The sequence below is a fragment of the Marmota marmota genome, unplaced genomic scaffold (genome assembly GCF_001458135.2).
Source record: "Marmota marmota marmota unplaced genomic scaffold, marMar, whole genome shotgun sequence".
NCBI lineage: Eukaryota > Metazoa > Chordata > Mammalia > Rodentia > Sciuridae > Marmota > Marmota marmota.
The window spans coordinates 1341041-1353198 of NW_026000109.1; the positions used below are offsets into that span (position 1 = coordinate 1341041).

General features: G+C 33.7%; 1 protein-coding gene across 1 annotated transcript in view; it reads right to left on the minus strand.

Moving 5' to 3' along the window:
- Calcr (calcitonin receptor) overlaps nucleotides 1–12149 on the minus strand; it is a 47411-nt gene extending 35262 nt beyond the window's left edge. The window contains exons 1-3 of the mRNA XM_015506734.2: nucleotides 12068–12149; nucleotides 4234–4387; nucleotides 1464–1574 (exon numbers count right to left, since the gene is read on the minus strand). Of these exons, the coding sequence (XP_015362220.1) occupies nucleotides 1464–1574; nucleotides 4234–4387; nucleotides 12068–12118 (316 nt within the window). The 5' untranslated portion in view covers nucleotides 12119–12149. The remainder of the gene's footprint in view (nucleotides 1–1463; nucleotides 1575–4233; nucleotides 4388–12067) is intronic.
- Nucleotides 12150–12158: the final 9 nt, after the last annotated feature.

A 12158-nucleotide genomic window follows, 5' to 3' on the forward strand; every position in this document is an offset into this window, starting at 1 on the left:
CCTTTCAGCCACAGTGCCTGGAGCTGGGTGGCTGCCTTCTCCCACCCTCTGATGCCTCCCTGTTTTCTAGAAATATATCAGCCTCTTCTGAGGTCATACTCTGCCTCCCATGGGCACAGCTACCTGGGCACTTGGATGAGCCTCTCTGGCTCTGACCACCTTCTTACCTGGACTTTAATTGTCCCCTTGGTTTCCCATCTTGGCTCTACATTGAATTTCAGCAGAACTTTTCAAAACTCCTGATGTCCAGGCTGTACTTCTACTCCCAATATCTACTCCCATTAAATCAGAATCTCTGGGTGATACTTAGCATGGAGATCTTTTTCTATTTTATTTTTATTTTGTTTTAATTTCCCAGCTTCTCAGTTAAGCAGAGAATCATTTACTTCCTACTATCATCTACCCAGTCCCAGTTTCTACTTCCATCCATCTGCTTAGTCTCTGGAGTGATGCTGTCAATACTCTTCTACATTCTTCTGTATTGCTCCTGAGCACTAATTCTGGTACACACCTCCAACCTGCTTAAGAATACCTGACAATTCAGAAACATGTGACTTCAGCCCTTCAATTTCGCAATATACTTGGAAACTTCTCCCTTGGAATCTTCTCCTCCTAGACCTTCTCCCTGCTTGAGCATCATCCCAGCTTGATTCCTAACCATGCAGGGTGACAAGATTGAAGCCTCAAAAGTTCTGGAAGTATTTTCAATCTGCATGAGTTGATATGAAGACTGAGAAATAACAGTTCTCAACTGATTTTCTAAACTGTTGTGCCTAATTATATAGAGAGGGTTAGGTAAAGGAGATATTTTGAAAATAATGTTGATATTTTTATACTCATTGAATATTTTGGTATTTAACGAAGAGCATTCATATGTAACTTTTACAACTAAAGTGAATTCAGTGGCACTCATTTACTTAACATATCTGTCAGTTGTCATTGTTGGTCCCAAGTTCAGAGTTGGGTTTCCGTTTAATCAATTATTGCACTATCAGTCTTACTTATTGAGCATATTTCAATAATCTGAGGTTGGAACAGAAATTTGATGTCTAGAGCTATTAGACTTTTAGTTAAACATTTTCAAGGTTATTTAGAATTTCCATTGTGTACATCATACCATCCCAGTGTATGCAAACTCTACATCAAGATTTTGCGTAAATTACTGAATGTGACAATTGAAGAAAAAATTTTAAAACCCACATTTAGATAAAACTTTTATAAAGTTTTTGAGAAAATTTTATAAACCAGAATGTAATACCAATATACCTTAATAGCCAGCAATATGATTTAAAAAATAAACACAACTTGCAGTATTTGTACAGCCTGAATAATATTTTAATTAAGGAAACTCTTCAAAATGTAATAAAACTTGGAATATGACTAAATAGATATATTTTATATGTGATTAAAATTTTTGATCTATGTAAATTCCAAAAGCTTCATAACAAAAATATATATTTTACCTGTGGGGTCAAAATCCGGAAAGTAATTGGGGCAGTACTGGGAGGTCAACATTCCAGCCGGAGTGTCATCCCAGCACATCCAGCCATCCCAGGTGCGGTTGCAGTATGGACCTGGGCATTTAGAAAGAAATTAATATTTATTAATTTATTAAATAAAATTAAAATGAAAAGAGAAGAGTGGTCTCAGGGCAATCCTACATGTAGCTGATCCCACTGCTGTGGTCATGATGACCCACATTTCAAATGAATCAGTCACTGTCATGAAAATAAAGTTTCAAATCGCTTAGAATATCTGTGTCTAAATTATTTCACTGGCTGAAAGGCAGGGTTCTAGTCCTACTTTGTAAGAGTTTCCACAACTGAACTTATCAAAAAAAAAAGTGAATGCAAAGACTGCATTTAACTCTGCTCTCCATTTATCTAATGGTAAGTGAGATAAATCTAAGACATAGGTTGGTTGTTAAATCAAATGGTTTTGAGATGTATTAATAAGTTATTCACCTCCTAAAATGTTATTCTCTAAAATATCCAACCAGGAAAGTGGATTTAGGTTTGCAGGCCTTGCAATTCTTGTGCGGTAGGCTGTTTTTCTACCACTATCAACATAAGGATTTGAAGAACAACTCAGTAAGACACCATTACTTGAAAAAAATTCATGACACCAATTAATTTTTAAAAATTTGAAATAAATTTCAATGAATAAATTTTGTAAAGCTTATCAGCATATTGCATTTAATCTTTTCTTTAAATAGTACATTTATTTATTTATAAACATTGAATTCTAGGAATTGACAAGAGATACTGAATTTTATGCATAGTAGTCTGGTTCTCACAACCCAATGTCTTATTTGGGGGGCCGGACTTAAATTAGAAGAGAAACATACAATTGAAAGTTATTAAAAATCCTTAGTAGAATTTTTCTATGCATAGATAATTAAGCATATCTTATTCTGGAATCCACTGGATATGGAAATGTTAAAAACAGTGACAGCAGCAGCAACAACTAAATAAAGATATTCACTTTACGTATTATTAATGGAATTTACATTTTTGTAGGGTTTACTCTATTTGTTCCTTAAAATAAATACGTGTATTATGCATTTAACCTTACCTTCAGAATCTGTCCTTTAAAAAACTTTTAGAAATACTAGGAGGAACTCTTGTGAAAGTATTTGCAAGTTCATACCTGGGTAAAGCTTTGCTTGTAAACATCAATATGGCTTTAGAACATAAAGATCTTACTATTAACCTTCAAAGGGTTACCTTGGGTAGTGATATTCTTAATCCAAGGGTGTTGGAATTGTTCAAAATTCCTGTTGGATTTGCACTTACAGCCAGTTAGTGAATCACATTTTAAAAGTCTTATTATCTTAGAATTACACTTTGTTACTAACTGAAATAATGCTCAGTTTGATCACTTTATGTATTCATCTACATTGGCTCCAAGTGGTTTCTTACAGGAAAATGTGCCTCTATAAAGGTATTCAAAAGAATGAGTCTCAGGCTTTGAAGGCAGTTCTCAAAACAATTTTTTTTAAAAAAATACAATGATCATAGAACAAAAATTCAACCTCCCAAGGTGACTAAGACTAAAGTGAAACAGATTGCACTCAGTTGGTCTCTGAAAATAACAGGGTTTTGGGGTGTGTGTGTGCGTGTGTGTGTGTGTGTGTTTGTATGTGTGTTTTGTCTCATTTCTTTCAAAGAAATGATTTTGCCTTTGGATAGAGTTGCATCTAATGCCCTTTCAATTCTTGATAAACACTGAAACTACCACAGACAAAATAACATATACTTGTCTTTAATTGACTTGGATTTTATTTTTCTGTTTAAAGGAAATGCTAAAAATAGGAACCATGAACTTTAACCATTTGGAAGGAAACCATGTGTAGCAGTAGAGTATATTTAACCATTTCCCCCCTTGACAAGTAGGGTTGTCTTAGAATGCATAAGGTTGTACAAGGTCTTGTTGGATTTTTTCAAATGTTTTAGGAGGCATGGGAAAGAATTTAAATGGGTGTTCTAATGCTTGAACAACCTCTCTTTTATTTTCTTCTGGGTCTTCTACAGCAAATTGAATATGCTGAGTCCTGAAAATGTTTCAGCAGTCACATAGAACATTCTAGAGAAGGTGATAGAGAAACCATGTTTGCTGAGAAGATGTGGTTTTTCTAATTCTCCTGGGAACTTGGGGTAGAAAGGGAGAAGAAAGAGCATGGATTGCCAACCAATTGACAGGGAAAAAACCCTATGCCTAATTAAGCCAAATAAGAGAGTTCCTTTTAAAAAATATTGTTTTAGTTGTAGTTGGACACAATATTTTATTTATTTTTATGTGGTGCTGAGGATCAAACCCAGGGCCTCGCACTTGCATGTGAGGCAAGTGCTCCACCACTGAGCTACAACCCCAGCCCAAGTAGAGTGTTTGACAGGCTCCACCTCAGGCAAATTCTCCGCCCACCACCTTCCTTCCACTTCCTGTTCTTATCATTTCCCTCCTCCCCCCCCCACTTAATCCTGTATTGTCCTGCTTGCCAGGAGTGAATCTAGAGTTAATGTAGTGATTTCATCCTGCAGGCAGATGCTAACCAAAAAGAAGCCAGATGAAGTTGAGAAGCGATAGGCATATCTCACGTGAAACATATAAAGATACTACAGTGTGGAAACTTCTGGTGTATTAAATTTAAATTTCTACCACATCTCCACCCATGGAAAGAAACAAGTCTTTAATGATATTTCAAACATATGTTCACATATATCTTCTCTTTACCTTCTCCTTCGTATGGTGGCATATTCTGCATGCGGTCATAGCATTTGTACTGGGCATCCATCATCCTCTGGCGGCCTATGATATACAGGTATGGCTCAGTCATAGTTGTCGGATCAGTGAGATTGGAATAGGCAGGAAGAATTGGAGTTGGGTGCTGTATTAAAAGAAAAATCAGTTACTTGTAGAGAGAAGAGATGCGTGGACACACAAATGAGATAACCAAAGAGTCTGAAAACACCTTACTATTCCTTCCAAAAGCAACACTTATTCCTGATCTCCTCCAGGTAGAATATTTTTGCTTTATAACTAAAAAGTGTATTTACATTTCCTACACAAATTCTAACTACAAATTCTATATTTGTACCAGTATCTATTCATTGTTGAAAATGGATAGCACCCACACACACGCACACATCTCTCTAGCATCTAGGATTGTTTTAATTCTCTTATCATGGTAAAGTTTAGAAGTAAACAAAGTACATAACATGATTTCAGAAAATTGCCCAAAATAAATCAACTTTGCTTTCTTTGGAATTCTTAAGAATCATGGATCATGTTATTTAAAACTAGACAGTAAAATAAGATGCTTCATTTATTGGACATTTTTTTCAGATGAATTTTTGTTTGTGCTTAGGTTGTGAATGCTACCAGAAATCTGCCATGTATTCCATAGAACAAAGTTATCCCTTTGATAACCGACTTTAATCTCTTTAAATTGGTTTCATTAGCACATGACCTACACAGGACTATTCAATTTTTTTTGATGAAAATCAATTTAATTTTTAAATATTTATATTTGCATACTTGCATTTTCAATACAGGTTGACATGAGTTTTTGTTCAGTTCTGGTTAATCTCCATCACCATCACAGCTCTCTGGTTATCAAAGTTGATGTGTTTGTATGAAAAGATCACAGTGTGTCATATCACCCCAACTTGTGTTTATATGAAGTTCAATTTCTTTTGTGACAATGACTGATATTCTTCGTGGTGCTTGAATCTGATTTTTTTTAAAAAAATATTTACGCCCTGCATATCTATATTTTGTTTTGTTTTTAGAAAACCTAGAAACTTTAGTCTATACTGACTTTCCTTTTCCTGAAGTTCAGAATATTGCTTTCTATCACATACAATATAGCACATGTTTATTTGACCTTATTCTGTCTAAATTATTCCTAGGTTGAAGTTTTCCCATGTGTATTAATGGCAAAAATAGTCTACTGTTCTCTCCTGTATTCCCTAGTCTCTAAAATGAAACCTGTTGCCATTAAGTTGACCTGTGCACCCAGGTTACTCTTGTGAAGCCTCACTCTTTTCCAGTGGGTGTCATCCTGTATCTTCTGTGTGAGCTCATCACTACATGCTAAGCTGTGTGGTACAAAATACAATTGAAATTCTGAACAGGGAGAGACTATGGGGCAAATTAGGGGTGGTCACAGATACATGGCAGAATCTGAACTTGACCTTGAGATATGTAGTGTCTGTTTAGGCAGAGAAAAAAATAGAAGGGCTTAAATATGAAGGGAAGGGAATGTGCAAGAATCCAGAGGCAGGAAACAGCACATGTGAAACACTGGAATAGAGCCACACTGCCTGAAGGGGAACTCATTTAACTTTAAGTAAGAAATGGGATTAAGGAGTCTGATGGTACCAAAAAAAAAAAAAAAACAAAAAAGAAAGAAAGAAAGAACTATCTTGTACTGTCATTTTGAGCAGATTAGCAACCTCTCCAGGTCTAAGTTGCATTTGTAGTAATATTTAACTTCTATGGGTATGGTGAGAATAAACAAGAAAACAAATACAAAATATTTGTATTTGATGGAGATGATGGTGATGGAGATTAACCTGGTACTTGAAAAGCTTAATACTTTTTAGATAATATTATCAAAAACATGATGTAAAATAAAATATATTTTGTAGGTTTTTTGATCAGTGAAGGCTGTAAAAGGAGAATTTTAGTGTAATCCACATGGCAGGCATCACTGTCCACAGATTAGAACTGGGAGGGGAACTGGGAAGCTAAAGGCCTGGACTGAGTCCATTGATAGATGGAGAATACAACTCTCAGCATCTCCCGAAATAATAAAGATGTGTGAGTCTAAGTGATGGAAAGTGGCCACAGTCAAAGAGCCTGAATGTTTAGCCTACTATGTAAATGAACAAATGGTAGTTCCTGAGAAAGGAAGGGATCCGAAAAGGAAAACCTTGGTAGAGGGAGGGAGGGAAGAAGGTAAGTCCTATTTTGGAACTGGTTTGTAGATGCCCTCTGGTACTCAGAAGTTGCTTGCAAAGAGAAGAGGATGAACACTTATTACTGTTATAGCTGCTAAGTGGACATTCACTGTGAATTAAGTTGACACTACTCTTTAAATAGGTTACTTCTATTTTTAATGTCTCTTGAATTTATGACAGAAGAGAAATTAATGAACCCACAACATTTTTACATATGTGCAAACCCTTTACTCATGTAGTCGAACCTAATTCTGTTGACCTATGACTTTTCTCACTGGCTTTCAGGTTAACTTGTCAGAAAACACCCACTGAACTTGGTAAGTCAAACATTGAAGATACAGTGCTGAATAAAACAAATGTGGATCCTGCTCTCATGGAGCTTACAATTTAGCAAACAAAGACCAGCACTACAAAATATCGTAACAGAAATTGTGAATATAAAATAATCACCAGTCATAAAACTTTGAAATATTCCATTATGAATTAGAATATGATTTGTGAAACTTTAAAAAAGAGTACACTGAAAATATTCCATGTTATGAGTTCTTTTTGTATTTAATTATCTTACATTTCTGAGTGTTGTGTGTATGTGTTTTAAAAATTCAACTAAATATGATGGAACCATCAAAGAAAGGAAGCATCAGGGTGTCCTTACAATAGAGATATTAATGGCATGTGCATTTATTTTAGATACTTCTTTTGTGCCTCAATTCTTAAATTCTTCAGTTAATATGAAAATTCTCATTTGATATATTATTAAGTTCTGGACTAACTTCTCAGCTTTTTCAAATAAAATTAGAATATGGATCACCAAATATATATGTGTATATGTATGTACATAAACATATATAAACATACATACATATATATCTTGTCCTATATATTATATATTTTAGACATTAGGAACTATTTTCCTTAAGGTTGGCTTTCTTTCCAGAAGTAACATTCTGAATTCTGTCTTTAAATGGCTGACAACCAATTAAAATATGTTCCAGTACTAGCTGCAAATTCACTGAAGCCATAGGAAATTGTCTGTACAAAGATATTAAGTGAAACACTCAATACTTATATTTTCAATTACATCTTTATTTGATTTAATTCATTTTAACATCAGTAACAATGGCCATATGAACATCTGAATAAGAGTAGGTGTAGATCATGTCGATGACAGTAGTTTCAATCTTATCATTCTTGCAATATTGAAACAAACTCCAGTGAACTTGGTTTGGAGCCTGGTTCAGTAGAGATTGTTTCAACACTGAAGGAATGAAAATCAGAATCTTTGTTGTTAGATGAGCCATAGCAATCTCAGTCTGCTTCTGGGCTGGTCCATGTTTGAGCCATGAAGATGGAATGTTCCCAATGGTAGCTGAATGTCTTTATGAGTTCCTAAAAATAACATAAAAATTGTGGCATTCTATTTATGGATAGATAGATGAATAGATAAATAAAGAGATAGATGGATAGATATATAAGTGGATGGATATATGGATGAACAGATGAATAGATGGATGGTTAGATGAAGGGATATATAAATAAATGGATAGCTAGAGAGTTAGATGGATAGATAAATGGATAGATAGGTAGATGATGAATAGATGGATAGATGGATGGGTAGATGAATAGGTAGATGATGAATAGATGGATAGATGGATGGGTAGATGGATATGTAGATGATGGTGGATAGATAAATGAATTGATAGATTGATAGATAAATATATGAATGGATAGGTAGATGAATGGATAGATGGATGGGTAGATAGATGAATTGATAGATGGCTAGAAGGATGGTAGATAGATAAATGGATATAAGGATAAATAAATATATGGATGGATAGGTAGATGGATGAATAGATGATGGATGGATAAATATATGGATGGATAGATGATGAATAGATAAAAAGATATAGATGCACAATTATGTATGTGATTATAAAAAGTTGATTTTCTTTCCAGCATTATCTTTTCAATTACAACATATATGTGTATATATATATCCATAAAGTAACAAATTTTATAAAATTCTTTAAAAATATTAAGTTTTTTCTGATAACTTCATACAAATAAAAATTGTTAGTGAGGTAGTATTATTTTTAGCAGTAAAGAGTCAAAATAATACCAGTTGTAATTAGAATGATCACGTAATGTGAAAGCTAAAAAAATATTCTACTTATCACAACTGTTATGTATGTTATGTGTTTGAGAGATTTAAATAAATATATGATTCTATGCCTAAATGAAGATAGAAATGCTACCTTAAGAAATTGCTTGTTTGAGAACAGACTAATGTTCAAATTTTGCCTGTAAACAATCTCACATGATTCTTAAACAAACTAACAATCTCCCTCTTAACTGTTGTCCCCCGTGGCAGTTTAGCTGCTGGATATTTGATGTCACTTCTAAAGGTTCAAGTAAATGACGCCACACATCCAACAGCCAAGCTGCCACCAGCAATCAGCAGCTGACCCTCATTGGTTCTTTTGGTGAATAAATACTTGAAGTGCCTCCCACACTCCAGACCCCATTCTGGGTTCTGGAAATTTAACAGTGAACAAGACTGACAAGGTCCCTGCCCTCATGGAGCTTACATTCTAGGTTTCATTCACACTAATCACAGAGGGGAAAGTAATCTGCTTTGAAATGGCCACGTGTGGAGGCAATTCTTACTTATATATCAGACATCAGTCTGTTTGGGGTTAAAGGTAGTTTCTAGGAGTACATAGACAGAATAGTTATAGTGCTATTTAGTCTGGAACTTTGAAAAATGTGCCATCTCTGCAATGGCTCAAGCCCAAGCTATAGTGCTGAAGGGAAAGTTTCCTATTGATTGACATGGGCAGAACTGCTCTAAAAAGCACATGTGGTAATACATTTTTTAATGTTTAAGGAGATGGAAATGTTAAGTATGCTGATTTGACCATTAAGTATTATAAACATGTATTGAATTATCATGTGACCTCATACATTTATACAATGCAAATAATATTTAGTAATAAAAAGAACTTGAATCAAGGATCCACAAATTGATGTAAACAACAGTAGATCTATGTCATCATCCTAAATATTTGTAAGGTACGTGTTATAATTATTTGGAGTTTTCAGTTGAACTTTTCAAAATAACAAAGGAGGAAATACAGTGTTGTAAAATATACAATGTTGTACCTGGTTCTTCCAGGTAGGATCAGATGCCTAGTTGGTGTCCTATGTACTTTCTAGGGAAATGCAGCTAAGTAAACAAATAACAAAAACTAAATGCTCCCACCTAGTTTTTCTATGTCCTCATCATTGTTGTTATCCATCCACATTGATAACATTTTTTTGAGTGCTCACAATCTATCAACTCCTATACAAACCCTGTTACATTACCTCAGAGAAGGAAGAGAAAGTGCATGGATTTGGTTAATGGGGAAGACATCACAAAAGGGAAGGTGATGGCCCAGAACGATACTTTAAAAGACCATGTGGAAAACAGTTGGTAGAATTTAATAAATATACTGGCAGTGGTTTTTCACAACAGTGTATTATGTAAAAAGTTACTAGGTGGATTAAGACCACTGCCATTTTTAAGTTACCAATGTGGAACAAAATGAATCTTTGGAACAAAAATATTTTATCTGTATGCTATTTTTTGAGATGCAGTTTATGAACTTATTTTTTATTGATTCTTTTTAGTTAAACATGACAACAGAATTAATTTTGGTATAATTATAAAAGCACAGAATATAATTTGTTCTGATTCAGTCCCCAGTACTTCCCCTTCTCCTCCCTGCCTTTAAATACCATGCTCCTTTCCTTCTATTCTACTGATCTTCCTGATATTCACTTAGTTGTTTTTTAAAATTAGAGTCTTGTAGAATTTTGTTTTATTAAACAAATGACAGATGACATATATAATCCAAATACAGCAAAGAGAGCACAAAGTACTGTGCTCACTTATGTTGCTGGTCAAGAAATGCCTCCAAACCATAAAATATTTCTATCTATAACTCAAATAAATATATGCAATTTTTTCATTATTTAAGTTGTAAGATAAGTAAAAATTATGTTTTAGTTTTTTTAAAAAATATTTATTTTTTAGTTGTAATTAAACACAATACCTTTATTTTATTTATTTTTATGTGGTGCTGAGGATCAAACCCAGGGCCTCCCATGTTCTAGGCTAGTGCTCTACAGCTGAGCTACAACCCCAGCCCAGTGTTTTAGTTTTTAAATACACTCAAATAATCTATAGTTTAATGTATTTTGTTTAATATTTAGTGATTTCTTTAGTTTTTCTTCTACCATGTCCAATATAATTATACACTTTATGGTACAAATTATTTAGAAATATTCACATATATGCTATGACATAGGATTTCATTTGATATATTAAAAATAACCATAAATTTATGAATAATATATACCATTATTCTGCATCTATACAATAGCACACAGGGCTTGGACATTTATCAACAAAATAAACTATTCTATTAGTTTACAATATTCTTTTCTATTTTTCTTAGATTTCCAATTGCATGAAGTAATGTACACTTCTAGAAACTGGATTACTTTAAGAAAATTATACTGTAATTTATCTAAAGAAATATTTAATAGGTTAAAATAATTGGACAGTCTGATATAATAAACTATGCCCATTATCCAAAAAGGCATAAAAGGGTTGCATTAACAATCATCCCTGTAAACCATTCATTTGAAGTATAATGTTACAAAATAAAAATTCTCTTACAAATTAAATTAACATTTATGGAACACTAGTAATATTTTTTTCTTAAATAGTGTAAAGAGAAGCAGTTTAGGTGGACTTGTAAGCCTGCAATCTTGCACTGATGAATAAGGGAAATCCTGGAACCCTGGACAAGTTTAGCTTGCGTCAGTATCATAGTATGAGATCCTAAGTGATCTCTATTGCCAGCTCTAGTTCATTGACACATGTTATTCTGATGTGGTGGAAAGAGTAAGGATTGAGACAACTCCAGATTGATTTACATGGAATTCACCCTTCTCCTTCTCATGTGCTATTGAAACTGGTGTGATTGTGGGTTAACAATGTTGACATGAATCAATTTTCTAAAACAATTATACTTCTAATTAGCTGCATTTTTTTAGGAAAAAACAATATAAAATGACACAAATTAAACATGTTTTAAAAGGCTAGAGAAAGTTATGGATTGACAGTGGTATGTAAAGACTTGAAGATTCTTAGTTTTTGATGAGATATATATTTGAAGTGAATAACCAGACTGATAGAGATCAGATGTTTTAAAAGTACTGAACAGCCATGAAACTATGACTCAAATACACATGTCAAACAGGAAAAACATTTTATATGAGAACGTTATCAACCTTCATGCTTATTTCCAAGATAATACAGAGGTGTTTCAAATGAACATGAAATTTTGTAAGTAGACAAAACTCAAATTTCTGGGAAAACAATGGCACTAATCTAAATTAGTGAAAGTTCGGGAAGAAGATTGGTTAATGAAATATTTTTAAATGATAGTTTAGAAGAATGCCTATCCTTGCACATTGCCAATTCGATCACACACAAACATTCTTCCCTATTTGGCATTCTTGATGTCTTAGAATAATTCTGTTTTACTTACATTCAGAAGAACGAACAGTGCCAGGCACCGGCATGTCATTGGCAACTTCATTTTTGGTTTTTGAAGATCCCTCCTTGTCCTATAAAAGTAT